This window comes from Sapajus apella, unplaced genomic scaffold (genome assembly GCF_009761245.1).
Source record: "Sapajus apella isolate SASKATOON/1434 unplaced genomic scaffold, GSC_monkey_1.0 scaffold7, whole genome shotgun sequence".
Taxonomy (NCBI): Eukaryota; Metazoa; Chordata; class Mammalia; order Primates; family Cebidae; genus Sapajus; species Sapajus apella.
The window spans coordinates 24,340,861-24,355,674 of record NW_022436947.1 but is presented as its reverse complement, the minus strand read 5'-3'; the positions used below and the strand labels follow the sequence as shown (position 1 = coordinate 24,355,674).

General features: G+C 39.7%; 1 protein-coding gene and 1 pseudogene across 1 annotated transcript in view; one reads left to right on the top strand and one right to left on the bottom strand.

Moving 5' to 3' along the window:
• Window positions 1-14,814, top strand: part of MET (MET proto-oncogene, receptor tyrosine kinase) — a 135,280-nt gene that overhangs the window by 40,208 nt on the left and 80,258 nt on the right. The window contains exon 4 of the mRNA XM_032276217.1: window positions 13,790-13,981. Coding sequence (XP_032132108.1) covers window positions 13,790-13,981 — 192 coding nt within the window. The remainder of the gene's footprint in view (window positions 1-13,789; window positions 13,982-14,814) is intronic.
• LOC116550465 lies at window positions 13,036-13,087 on the bottom strand (annotated as a pseudogene).

Sequence of the window (14,814 nt, the reverse complement as noted above, 5' to 3'; positions counted from 1 at the left end):
TTGTTTAATGCTGTGTTTCCTACTAACCTTATTCTTGTCTATCAACCTGAGCCCAGTTCCCCAGTGGCTCAGAAAACCCTCAGTTGGGATTAAGTAATAGTTTATACAACCTTGCTCAGTCATTAACTTTTGTTGATTTTCTTATTCTTGTGCTCCAGCCTCATTTAAGACTTTCTTAAGTATTCTATCCAGGTGCTGGTTTGGGGGCAACTAACAACATCTTCTTAATCAAGAAATTTAATATTTCCAAGCAATCATTTGCTCTATCTCAGACCTCTGTATTAGCATAATCTAATTCCGTCTTGTATTCCTGCTTCAAAATAAAACCTGCTTCATTCATAGTAAATAGGAAGTTTAAAAATCTTTCTTTTCTTGTCTATACACACAAAGCAGAAACAGAAAATTGTATGTTATCATTCCAGACAAGGTTTTTTGTTAGTGTATTGAAAAATGCTGCCAATAAGATGAAACTAAACCTCCCTGGCTCCTCCTCATCGCCACCAAATCTATTTGTCTCCAAACCACTGCTGGAGTAAGTTATCTTTGTTAAGAGCAAACCTATTTGTATGTCTGCATCCCTTAAGATAATCTGAGGGATAATAGTATGATATTTTAAAAGTTTCTGTCCTTGGCCCTGACTATTTCTTGGTCTTCCTTCACACCCAGTAATGTGCTGCTGAATGTTTAACTGCCAATTTCTGTGGTGTAAATATCCCCACCAAGCCAGTTTCAAGGTACCACTGAAACAGCGTTAGTTGCTGAAAAACAATGAGAAAGTGATGTGCACTCTTAGTTCTGTTAACTGTTATAAGATGGTCAAGCACAGCACTGCCACCCTGTCCTAACCACAACCTGTCATTCTGGTAGTTTCCAGAATCCATCAGCCTCCCCCACAACCCTGACTTAACACATGTAGCTTGGTCTGCTTCAGATTCCCTTTAACACTCATTTTGTTAGGTTAACACTTTTTCCCTATTCTTTAAAACTTCCACTCAGGCATTTACTTCCCCAGGAAATTTTCCCTAGCCTGCACCTCATCCCCTGCCCCCCATATTCTGGATTTCCTGAGCACACTAGCAGCACTCTTTGCTTATCTCTACCATGTGTCTTACCATACTCCGTGGTAATGTGTTCAGCAGTTCCAATGTTAGCCCCTTGAGGGGATGAACTATGGCATTTATCTCCACAGTGCCAGCACGTAGCACAACAGCTTGAACAATATATACATTTATTGGATGAGCAAATAAGTATGACAGAGCCCTATATGTAAAATATATTACTATAAATAGAATGCTGACTCACAAAAATAATTATTTAGATAAAACAGTTTTTCAGCTCTCCCCTAAATCCCTAAAAACTAATTTATAGAATTGGGGAGTTTTCAAGAGTTAAATTAGCACTGAAGAAAAACTGGGGAGTTTCACTCACTATTACCTATGCCCTTGCCCTGCCCACACACACACCCTTCTCTGTTCAGCAGTCTGCGATGAATATTGATCAAAGAACAAAGAAGGAGAAAAATGAAAAGAAAAGGAAAGATCAAGATAGGGAGGGTGAATAGATAGGAATTCCAGAGCTTTGTGATCGAAATTTGGAACACAGAATTAAAGTCATTAAACAGAGAAAGGGAATACCTTCTTTGCTCCTTAAGGTTTCCTCAAGCCTTTCAACAGCACTCACCCTTTAAGCAGGTGATACTGTCAGAGAGGCTTTACACGATGCTTTAGTGATACCCCTTCAAGCTTTCATTTGAAATCCACAGATTTTCACTCTTGGCCACCAGTCTATGATCTCAAGTTGAAAATGAGATACGGGTTAAGGAAAAGAAGTTAAGGGCAAAGTTCTTTATCAACACCATCCTTCCTGTGACCACAGAATCCTAATCCCAGTGGAAGCCTTCATAGGCACCAAGTACATGCTTGGTACAGACAGAAGCTTTCCTGAGCTTGGCCTTGGTGTTGAGGCTGTGGGTAAGGGCCTCTGGCGGGAATCTTGGCAGCTGAGAAGGAGAGCCCACTGATGGAGGTTTCTGATCAACAGAACCTATCAGAAACAAGAGGAGCAGGTAAGTAAAGCTTCTCACTCCACGGTGGCAAGATGGAAAGGAGGGATAAGAGGTCATGACAGTTGGATTAATGGCAGGCTAGAATATAGTCATGAGCTTGAACGATGTATTGGGGCACAAATGGAGGACTCTTGTTTCATCCATCTTTCATCTCTCCTGGCCCTCCGTGAATACATTTATCAACCTGTTTCTGTTGAGCGTGATACTGTTAAGCACATAAACAGATCATGGCTCTTATTATCTCCAAGAAGAACTACTTCTGTTTTATTTGTTAGCACAGAGTATTTGGCGCTGTGTCTTCTGAAAATCTCTTATACCACCACGAGTAAGTGCATTGAAATTTGGTTTCTGTTAACTAAGTAGAGGAAAGAAGGAGAAAACCTCTTTGCACTAAGCATTAAAACCTTCCTAGCTTGGAACAATTTTCTTTATGAATCACTCTGTCACTCCTGGCTGTGATTGAAGTGCAGTACGAAGGCTGCTAACTGAAACCACATGGACGCAGTCTGTTTCAGATCTGATTCGCCTTAGGAAATGATGATAAAGAAGCAAAAGTTTTAACAGTTAGAATTCCAAAGTTCATATCATTGTAGAATAGATTCTTTTGAATCGTGCTGATACCCCAAGAAGAGAGTATTTATTTATATTTAAATGCATTTGTACACATGTATACATATACATATACATAAGATATATTTGCTCCAAGTATGTTTCTCTCTTTTCTCTTTACCAATCCAGCTTCCATGAAGAGCTGGCTCAACTTCAGCCTCTGCCATGAGCCTTCTCCAGCTGTTTAAGCCCACACGGATCTTACTCTTTTCCTACTCTTAGAGGATTTACTGCCAGTACAATACTTTCAGAATGTAGCTATCAACTGAGTTCTTATACTTGGCATCAGTTAGCTATTGTATGTGTCAATCTTTTGTCCCCCTATGTAGATACTGGACCTCAGGTAGAAGCATTTGCCAGGATTAACAAACAATAGCCTGATTTTAAGTACTCAACAAGTGAAAAATTATTTTCCCGTGGTTACACACACGCATACACACACACACACACACACACACACATACATATAGGCCACGGGGACCCTATGGCCCTCAAAGACTAGCATATTTTCTATCTAGCCCTTTCCCAAAAAACATGTGCCAACCCCGGCATTAGAGAATAATGTAAAATAATAGTGGACAGATAACAAATTTTGGAGATCCATGGATGACCTTACTTATGAACTTCAGTAATTCTATACAATAGGTATGAGTGTTTCCGTTTTACAGATGAAGAAATTGAGGCTCATTAATCTAAGCAATTGGACTTTGTCTTCATAGGCATTACGAGGACTCACTAGACCAGCAATAGTGATAGTAATAACTGTTTACAGCAAGTGCTCTACTTACGACCACGGTTGAGACCGCGGACCAGTCGTAATACGATTTGGTCGTAAGTTGAGTAGGCTATGTGTACAGTTGAAATGGTGCACGCAGAGATGGTAGTGCTGCCGGAAGCTGGTCCACACTGTCGTATGCCCAGCTGGGCAACGTTTGCACTGCCAGACGCGGAGCAGTCGTGGCAAGCAATTGTGTTCCTAAAGTCGAATGGTTGTAAGTTGCATAGGTGGTAAGTCGATCAATACCTGTGTAGTTGCACTAAGCAGGGATTTATGCCTTTTTTATTTGCTGCCATATCCTTCAGTACCTAGAAGAGTTTGCCACATGGTATGATTGTATTCTAGAGCTCCCATAACAACTCACCAGAAATGTACCCTCATGTGGTTCTGGAGGCCAGATATCTAAGATCCAGGTGTCAGCCAGGGCCATGCTCCCTCTGGAGGCTCTGGGGAGGACTCCTTCCTTGCTTCTTGCAATTCTGGTGTCCCAGGCACCTTAGGTTGTGGCAGCTTCACTCTCATCTCTGCCTAAGTCTTTATGTGGCAGTCCACCATGTGTCTCTCTGTGTCCCTCTTCTTATAAAGGCAACAGTCATTGAACTCAGGGCCCACACTAAATCCAGGATGATTTCATCTCAAGATCCTTAACTAATTACATATCAAAGAGCCTATTTCCAAATAAGGTCACAATCTGATGTTCCAGATGCACATGAATTTTGGGAAGGTATTATTCAGCCTACTGTAGGTCTTCTAAATGAAGTGACCATTTAACATGTTCCTGGCACTGGATTCATTTCATTTAAGTCTCAAAACAAATCTGTTATATAGGTATGTGTTTTCCCACTTTACAAGTGAAGAACTGAGGTTTAGAGATCTAGATATCCTAAAGCTGTACAGCTAGGAAGGGCAGGGCCACTCCTGACCCACCTTCTCTGCTAGGTTAACATGGTTGTCACAGGACATGCTGAGAAGGTGTTTAGGGAGCATTACACTAAAAAGTTGTAGAAGTAGGCTTAAGGAAGAAGATTCTAGAATCAAAGGAATCAGATTGTAGGAGGTCATGTAAGTAATTTCCTTTAATTAAATAGAAAAGTATATAAAAATCAGCCAGGCATGGTGGCTCATGCGTGTAATCCTAACACTTTGGGAGGTCAAAGCAGAAGGATCACTAGAGCCTGTGAGTTCAAGACCAGCCTGGGCAACATGGCAAAATCCCACCTCTACAAAGAAATACAAAAGTTAGCCAGGTGTGGTAGCTCATGCCTGTAGTCTCAGCTACTCTGGAGGCTGAAGAGGGAGGATCTCTTGACCCTAGGACAGAGGAGGTTGCAGTGAGGCAAGATTGTGTCACTGCACTGCAGCCTAGGTGACAGAGCCAGACCCTTTCAAGGAAGCAAGCAAGAAAGGAGAGAGGGAAGGAGGGAGAGAGAGAGAAAGAGAAAGGAAGGAAGGGAGGGAGAAACAAAGAAAGACAAAATAAAAGAAAAGAAAGAAAGAAAGAATCACTGATTAAATATGAACAATAAAGGAAAGATTCAAAGATGGTTTATATCTCAGACTTACAGAGAGGGTAGCTGTTGATGCATCGAGAAATAGGAAGCTGGAAGAGGAAATCAGTTTGAAGAGAAAAGTGATGACTTTGAATATCATTGTTGGCATATTCAAACATAGCCTGAAGGCAGATGCAGAGGCAGAGCCGGTCCTTGGAAGATAGGGACACTGGGTGTGTAGAGTTAGGTCATCACCACGAGGCTGTGAGAGCAGAGCCACAGCAGCTTCCATCACCTTGTGAATCACCAGTGCTCAGCCAGTTGCCTGCTTATACTGGCTGGCCTGATGCCTGCTTATGCTGTGCTCACCGCTGTCTGGCTATACACACAACTGCAGAGCATGCCCTCTCTGCCTAGGGCAGAAAGAAATCGAAGCCTTTTTAACACTGCCCCCCAGCTTTGCTCCCCTGCTAGGACTTCCAGGCCATCGCTATTGAAGCTGTAAGGCAGGATTACTTCCTTAAGGGGAGTTAGTGGAGACAGAAGTATTGAGGAAGCCTCTTTCTTTTCAGCTGTGCCCTGAGCACATCAGATGGAGTCCTCTTCATAGCACAAAACAACATGGTCAGGTTCTTACGGTTTGACCACGTCACCCTAACAGTCTGCCTGTGCACTGAGGACTCCAAAGAGAAGGACCTGCTCTGCCAGAGAGCTCTTTTGCATTTTACAGAGAATTCTGGCTTCAATGTCAACATCTTAGGCATCCGAGTACAGATAGTAAAGAGTTAATATATGTCTGTAAGAAATAGAGCCAGACACTGAAATTCATAGCTCTGTGCCTCTGTGTGCAGTCAGTTCCACACTATCCTCTCTCCCAGTTCTACTTAATAAAAGAAACACATGAGTGAAATTTAGGGAAATAAGAATTCCCAAAATTAAAGCAATTAAGTTTTCAGTCAACTGTATGAAAAGCTCTAGACAAAGAGGGACTTTCTATTTTGAAACATGTGTTTCCCAGAAAACCATTAATATATGTAGCTAGAATTTGTACAAAGAATGATTATGAATAAAGTGTGTATTCAAATGCTTCTGGTAATTCAGTCATCGTCAAGGAGGAGAGAAAGGTGATATAACTGGCAAAGATTTGACAAGATAGTACATTTTTTAAAAAATTTTATCTGCAAGACTGATTTAAATTATCTATAGATGAGCTAAATCTGTCCTATAGATCAATTAAATGAATCACTATTTTAAATATATCACATCTTTAATTACACTGAATTAAATATAATTGCATATTCACTGCATACATCATAATGTTAACTAGGGGAAACATTTTGAATCAAATATATTGAGATATTATAGCACTTCAATTTCCTTTTTATAAAAAAGCTATATGAGTGACTCAGGTAAAAAATTATCTGGCAAGTACTCATAGAAAGGTAAAGAAAGACTAGATTAATTGAAGTATCACATCAAGGCTTACAAATTGTAGAGGAATTCCTATTCTTTTAACTCTAAGACAGTGTAGAAGACTTCGGGTTAAGGAAGCAAGTTTGCAAGAAGTTTTCTTTAAAAGATAGAACAGGTTGTTTACCATTGGTTCTCAGAGTCATATAATTATTTTAGAAGTGGATAAGCCTTAAAAAGCTCAATGCTTTTTAAAAACTTCCTATAGAATCCAGAATCTATCTAGATTTTGGGGCAGCCTGTAGTGGTTGGAAGACTGATTGTTTACTCATTTGGTCACCTAAACATCCCAAGCAATGATTTGTTCTGACAACAGACTGATGACAGTTTTTTTGACTTCTTGGAGTCGAAAAAATATATATATATATCAGCAAGGGAAGCTTTGGGAAGCCACCCATAGAGCTGGAAGAGAATTTCGAAATCAGTTCACTCAACCCCTCTCTTTACAGACAGAAAATGTGCAATTAGGTTGATGGTGAAGACCCTGGGGCCAGATAGCTTAGGCTCAGTCCTAGCCCTGCACTGAGGGTAATGTGAACACATTTGTTTCCTCCTAGGCTTCTTGTTCTGAGATTCCATGAATTAATATTTGTAAAATGCTTAGAACTGTATCTAACACATTGTAAACACTAGGAACAAATGCTAAGATCATGCAACTCATCAAAGCCTCCCTGAGGTAGAACCAGCCCTGTCACAGGAGCATGCTTGCTCTTCTTTTAGACCAGGTTCTGAGGCATCCCTCGAGTGTGAGTGGGTTTCAGAAATACTGTAGGAACCTATACATCGGAAGTATGATGTAGCATAAGGAATATAGGATTTGAAATCAACAATTAAGATTCAAACTCTAGTATTTATAGACTCAAATCTCTGAATCTTACTTCTTTATCTATAAAATTATGATGATCATAACAAGCCCAAGTCACAGACTTGTTCAGGGTATGAAATGACATAATGTACTTTGAAAACCATAATCTACTCTGCAAATGTTACATAACATTACAATTGTGAGCTCAGCAAAGCCGTGAAAATGTTTCAAAACTGCTTAAGACATCAAGAAGTTGGGCTGAAGAAAATTCTTAATAGGCGCTCTCCACATCCTCATTTTCCATTTATTCCTTGTTTTAAAATTTATTTTTCTTATGATATACTTTATATATGTGAAAGAATTATGTAGAGTTATGTATTGCTTAACAGTGCTTACGTTCTGAGAAATGTGTGAATAGGCAATTTTGTCATTGTATGAACATCGTAGAGTGTATTTATACAAACCTAAGTGATATAGCCAACTACACGCCTAGGCTGCATGGTATGGCCTTTTGCCCCTAGGCTACAAACCTGTACAGCATGTGACTCTGCTGAATACTGTAGGCAATTGTAACAGAATCGTAGGTATTTGTGGATATAAATATATCTTTATAAACATACAAATATATATTTAGATATACTAGTATATATATATTATAGATATAAATATATAAATATATCTATAGATGTACTATATATTTATATACTAGAAAATGTACAGTAAAAATGTGATATTGTTAGCAGGGTGTGGTAGCTCATGCCTGTAATCCCAGTACTTTGGGAGGCTAAGATGGGAGAATTACTGGAGTCCTGTCATTTGAGGTCACAGTGAGCTATGGTCACACCACTGCACTCCAACATGGGTGACAGAGGGAGAGCCTGTCTCTAAAAAAAAAAACAAAAATTAAAATGTTTTGGGACCGCCATAGTATATTCAGTCTATCATTGACTAAAATGTCATTATGTAGCACATGACTCTCTATATGTGTATATGTATATATGCACACACAGTATATGTACACACACACATATACGTATGTATTGTGTGTATATATACATTTTATACATATTTGTATATTATATATATATATTATATATATAAAATAAAACAAGTACTCATATCTCTAACACCAGGCTCAAAAAGGGAATATTACCTTTGAAATCCCCTGAATATACCATCCTAGCAATATTCCTCTCCCTCCTGGAAAGGTGGATAAACAACAATTGTGATTTTTGTGTTTGTCTTTCCTTTGCCTATAATTGCATTACACGTGTGTGTGCCCAGAGATTATTCTTTATTGGATGCATGGGGGTTCCCTCTTGACTCAGAGATCTCAAGCTAGATGATATCTTCCTGCAGCCTTATAGTGTCCACCTTATTCTTTGTCACTATCTCCCTTTCCCCAGCCAATAAAGCACATTACCTCTGTCATTCAAATGAACTAGTAAAGAGAGATTTTAGAAAAGAGCCAAGTTCACCTCAGGGTCACCTGAGCAAGGAATGGGTGTCAATGATTGTGGAAAGTGAGCACCGCTGCCAAAGCAGTGCAAGGACCCAAGAAATGGGCGGGTCTTGACTCAGGATAACCACTCTGAGATTCACGGGATGTTCTAGATAGCCTCCTTGCCTTACACCTTAAGGGAGGAAAGGCTAAAAAGGTAAGTCAAGGCAGATTTGAAAGCTATACTAAGGAATTTGGACTTTTCCTGCGGGCCTTTGGGAAGCAACTAAGGTTTTGAAGAAGGGAATGACAGCTTGAAACTGCTTCAAGGCAGAAGAGATGGGAGACCAGAAGGCCAGTGAGGAAGTGCTAGGCTGAGCCAGGGATGCAGGTGTGGCTGGAAGGTCTGCCCAGGAGCAGGACTGTGGACTGGGCTGAGCAGGATTTAGTGACTGGTTAAATACAGAAATGCCAGAGAAAGAGGAGGTGGTGATGACTGAAATTTCAGAGTTACCTGAATGCAAGCACAGTATGTTCATAACCAAAATAGGTAACAAGGAGAACTAGATTTGAGAGCTAAACTGATTAGTTAAGAATGCTGGTGGTTATCTCTGCTGTCATCTAGAAAATAAAGATTGATTTCAGCCTTAAAATGAGGAAGTTAAATGAAATGATCTGGAAATCCCTTTCCATTTTTGTATTGTGCAACTCTCAAAACATTGCCCAGAATAGTAAGCAGAAGCAAAAGAAACTCAGGAGTTTGACCATCAGGGAAAGCTGTTTTGTGATGCTTGCTCCAGTGGGAACTGGGCACTGTGACTGAGCCCTCGTCTCACTGAGTCTCCTCCTCCCTGAAACTGAGTGTGATAAAACCTCACAGGGCTGCTGTGAGTCTTATTGTACATGAAAATGCCTATCTCAGTGCCTGGCACATTCTGGGTGCAGGAAAAAGTTTGATTTCCTCCCTCCCTTCCTTCCTTCCTTTTTCCTCCCTTTGTTACCGTAGGAGAGAGTCAGGCTGGTTCCCTCCTAGTGCTGGTGTGAAACCTGCTCTTTAGACTCTCCTGCACTTCCCCAAAGCAGCTACTGTCCCAGATAACTGCTTTCTGCCAGCGATGCTCAGTTTTACCCTAAGGCACGAGACCTCCTGGCTTTAAGGGAAGCACAGGTAGCAAGGAGACCCCTGGCAGCAAATGTGTAGCTGTTCTTCCAGCTAGGCCCCAATCCCGCCCTAAATGCCAATCCAGGAACTGTGTGTGAAGTGCTGAGATAAAGCAACCCCATCTTTTCCACACAAAGGAGCAGCAAACATTTCACTGATTATCTTTAAGGGACATAGTGAATCATACTGAGAGGTAGTCATATTTGTGCAGTGCTTTATGTCTGAGATACTGAGAGCTTAATCCAAGGCTTCCCTGTTAATTGAAGTCCCACTGTTAGAGCTCAAAGACTGTGCAGCTCTGGAAGCCAGTCCCTGATGCCTTGATCCCAATCTTTGAGTTTATCAGGATTCTCTAAAGGAAGAGACAAGGAGCACCTCTCCTGCAGTGAATGCTGGAGTGTTACTTTTTCCTAGGAGCTAGTGCCTCCTTCTGTAGATCTCGGCTATGGGAAAAATGAAAAAGAAAAGTTGGAGTCCCTGGCTTATGAAATTTGAATGCCAGTTGAACCTGATATGTTTATTTTTTAGCTGTAAACCACACAAAATCAAGAAGTTCTGTAGATCCTATTCCAACATTGTGCAGTGACTCTATATTTACAAATTTTGTTGGGGGGGGGGGCAATAGAGATATAATTTAATCCTATTAGTTCTTGAGGAGGTAGAATTTAAAGATCTCACTAATTCCTGTTCTGTAGGAGAAGCCTTGAAGTGTGGAATATAAATATTTCATTAACTCTAATACAGAGTTCTACATTTATGCCTTACGTGTGTGCAAATAGGTGCATAGAGGCTAAAGTTCTGGTTGTATTGCTCTCCCTCCACTTACAAAAGATCAGCAAGTTCCGACAAGCTTGCAGATTCTCTGAGGAGATCCTTAGTGGTCATCTCCTCTTCATTCCTCTGCTTGCCCCATTCAACAAAACCAACCACAAAGCAAGCTGAGTAAGCAAATGGGCTTTATCCCTGGTGACTTTGCAGATGCGCTAATTTTTCAGCAGGCTGTCATTAAATGCCTACTGTGTTCTAGGCATAATACAGGGGCCTGGGAATTAAAGATGATAATTCCTGTGCTCTTGTTGATAAAAGGCTGCTAGTTTATGGTCAAAGACTCTCATTCATACCCACCAAATTGTTTCTATATCCCAATGAATCCATTATATCTCTGTAGCGCCATACACCTGATCAAGCTGGAGTCTTTAAAGTTCCCAGTATGTCACCTAGACTTAGAGATAAAGAAACACTAACAAAAGAAGAAACAAGACAACCACAAAAACCTGACCTTTATAATGTAACACTGTCACCTCTATAATGGAATACTTCAAATAGCCTTAGATTTAAAATTGGTCTTTGCTCCTTTAAGCAGATTCCCTTGCTATCTCTGCAAAATGGATGATTGATCACCAATAGAAACTTAATTATCATTTAATCGGTTACTATCGAATTGCTGGTACATCTCAGTTATCTGCTACTCCTTAGAGTATTCTATAGTACTTCAGTGAAGAAATGCTTCTAATTAAACAGGAAAATAGCACTTACTAATATATCAAAGTAAACGCCTAGACCTAAAACATTTTATTAATTACAAGAGTCAGTGGGTTTAGCATCTCTAAGACTGTTTGCTAATTTATTGCTACTGAAAATGAGGAAATAGTTGTTGATCTATAAATAGGGCATTTTAGGTGGGTTTTAATCATAAAAGTCAATAGACGTAAAAACTCTGCATTGCATATGATAGACATTTAACATTCAGGAATAATGTTGCTATACAGAAGGATAGCTAAACGATTTTACTTGTTCGTTCTTAAACAGTAAAAATGGTTTGAAATATATTTTGATCATTTTGTGATTATTATATAGGACAATAATAGAGAATTTCTTACTTTCTAATGATTTTCCTGGACTTATAGTTACATACGAAGATGTAATGAAATTTGCTCTCCTTTTCTTCGAAGATACACATCATTTTCCTTAATACCTTCTCCTGTCCCCATCGTCTACCCCAGATTTACCAATTCCCAGCTATCCCCTCAGGGCAGTCAAGAGCCAAACACTGCTATTTGTCCCTTATAAACTCTTTTAACTTCTCCAATTTCTGGGTGGGAAAAAAAGCTTTAATAATATAGTTTTATATCTCCATACTCATCCCCCATCTATCTATAATTGATTCACTTGTTCATTCATTCAATTCATATGTACTAAACATCTACTATGCATGATAGGTAATCAACTACTAGCAATACCATGCTGGATGAGTAGGGTCCCTGATTGCAGAGAGCTTCTTAGGAGAAGTTTCACATTATCTTATAAATCACGCAAGCAAATATTAAGTTGCAGCTTGTAACTGTGTTACAGCTATGCTATGTTGCACAGGTAAAAGGTATCATGAGAATCTATACTAAAAAGAAGCATTTGACCTAGATAGTAGGGTCAAGGCAGGCCTGCTGAGGAGATGGTGACAAGCTAAGATCTGAAGGAGATGTAGGAGTTAACAAGGTGAATGGAGGTGGAAGAAGCATTTCAAGCAGGGAAATAGCATATGCAGAGTCCCTAAATGGGAGAACACGTGACATATTTGGAGAGGTGAAAGAAGGCCTGCTCGCTGGAGCGCCAAGAACACAGATCTGGAAAAGTTGGGCAGGGGCCAGATGATGGGAAGGGAGCCACACAGGCCATGTGAAAAATGTTGTTCTTTATCCTAAGAGCAATGTGGAAGCATTAAGTGTTTCAAAAGAGAGGGGATGTGGTCAGATTTGTGTTTGAAAAACAAATCCTGCTGTAATGTGAGGAACAGATCACCTAGCAAGGGTAACAATGGATGTGGTGGGTCTAGTTAGGAAGCCACTATAGTTGTCCAGGAAGGAGTGGGGTGGCTAGGATGAAAATTGGGAGGAGGGGCATGATGGAAAAGACTGGGTGGGTCTAGGAGATATTTAGAAATGATATTGTGGGAATTGGTGATGGACTGTATATGGGGACTGAGGAAGAGGGAGGAATTGGGGATGATAGTTAGATTTCTGACTTGTGCATCTGGAGGAATGGTAGAGCCATTCACTGAGGTATGTAATATCCTAAGATCAGGCAGGGGGAAGATTGTGGTTTCTGCTATGGGCGTTTTGTTGAATCTGAGGTCTCTCAGATATGAGAATGGAGATACTTAAGTGATGTTATCTACAAGTCCTGGGCTCTTTGTTTGTTTGTTTTGTTTTTATTACATAGGAGGTCTTCCAGAAAACCTACTAGACAAATTCTAAAATAAATAGAACACTCATTCTGGGTTCTTTTGTGAGAGCTTTATATAAACTAGCTTATTTAATAGTTACACAAGCTCTATAATGTAAGTACTATTTTTTTTAGTTCTCTCTATTTTACAGGGGGAGGGGAATAAAACACAGACATTACATGATTTTTTGAATGCAGAAAGATTGTTACATAAAGCAAGTAAACACTAGGGACAAGGATTTGGTGCAAGCACATGGGTCAGTACTCTGCAGCCTCCCAGTGAGTTATCCGTTAACCACCACTCCCCACCATTTCTCTGCACAAGAATACACAAAAGCACACATTTAAAAATATCATGTCAGAGCATGACTCTAACATTTATTATTATCCAGTTGGAATTCCTCTCAATGGACTTGCCTGCTAGAAGCATTACCTTTGTGTCAAGGGCTGAGACTTTTAAAAGTTTTATTTTTCTTATAATAGCAGCAGCTAAGTTCCATCTTTAGGCATGCACGTATTGAACTATGGTGTGAATTGCAATAGTAACGTTTTGGAGTCTGTAGACAATGCTTAGTGAAATTGGAGCCATTCGGTCACTAGAAATATTTATGCCTATCTGTGGTTATTTGTCTATTTGCATGATTATCCTTGCCATTCTCCTCCAGGCTCTGAAAAGACACACTGAAATGTTTTTTACCAGCTTGTTCACGTCTGGACTCACAATAACTCTATGACCATATTTTATTCCAGACATTTCAGAGAAATTTATTAGGCTGTGAAGCACGCCACGATGAATATCGAACAGAGTTTACCACAGCTTTGCAGCGCATTGACTTATTCGCGGGTCAATTCAACAAAGTCCTCTTAACATCTATATCCACCTTCGTTAAAGGAGACCTCACCATTGCTAATCTTGGGACATCAGAGGGCCGCTTCATCCAGGTAAGGGCTTTCTGAGAGTAGCTGTGTCTGTTCTATCTGGTATTGTGCAATTAATTTGTTTTTTGTTTTTGCAGCAAGGTATTTGCAAATACTGTAAGGTGCAAATCATAGTAGAAAGTGGAGACACAGGCTGAAAGCCAAACAATGAAGCCTGATCCACTTTCTGTGAAATGTATGGTCTTTTTTTGTTAAGTTCTTGAAGCTTTCAGTCTGAATGTGGTTGCTTTAATTTTCTTGTCCGGAATGGTTTGGGTTTTTTTTTCCCCATTCATAATTTCTGTCACATGATTGGAAAATAAAATGAAACAAGTAAGGCAGTTCCAGGCCAATTTTTTCTATTTCAAGGGAAGCTACAGATCAAAGGAGAGCTATTGTGTGAACCGTGCGTCTCCATGAGAAGAAACATTCACATCATTGAGAAATATTGGCAGGAGTTAGGAAGGGACACGATCATCAAAATCCCATTGTAACTCAAGCTCTCCTGATTCTGCAAAATGGTAAGGTCGGAGGCAAATAAGTTCAAATACTAAATAAAAAAAAAAAATTAAGAAATCGTTTTAATGAATAGCAATGGTATTTCCCTACAACAAAGTTTCCATTTCAACTTACTATGTTTCCTAGATACAAGAACCATAGCACTCTGCAGAAATGAAAATATTCCCGTTGAGTTAGTATTATTATGTTGTAGTTATGGGTGCTTTCAATGTTAGTGGATTCTTGATGAGGGAAGAATGACAATAGCATCTATGGAAATACTGAATTTCTATGAATACTAGAAATTCATTTTAAAGGGAGATGCTTCTTTCATAATCGACTGATATAGTTAATACCCT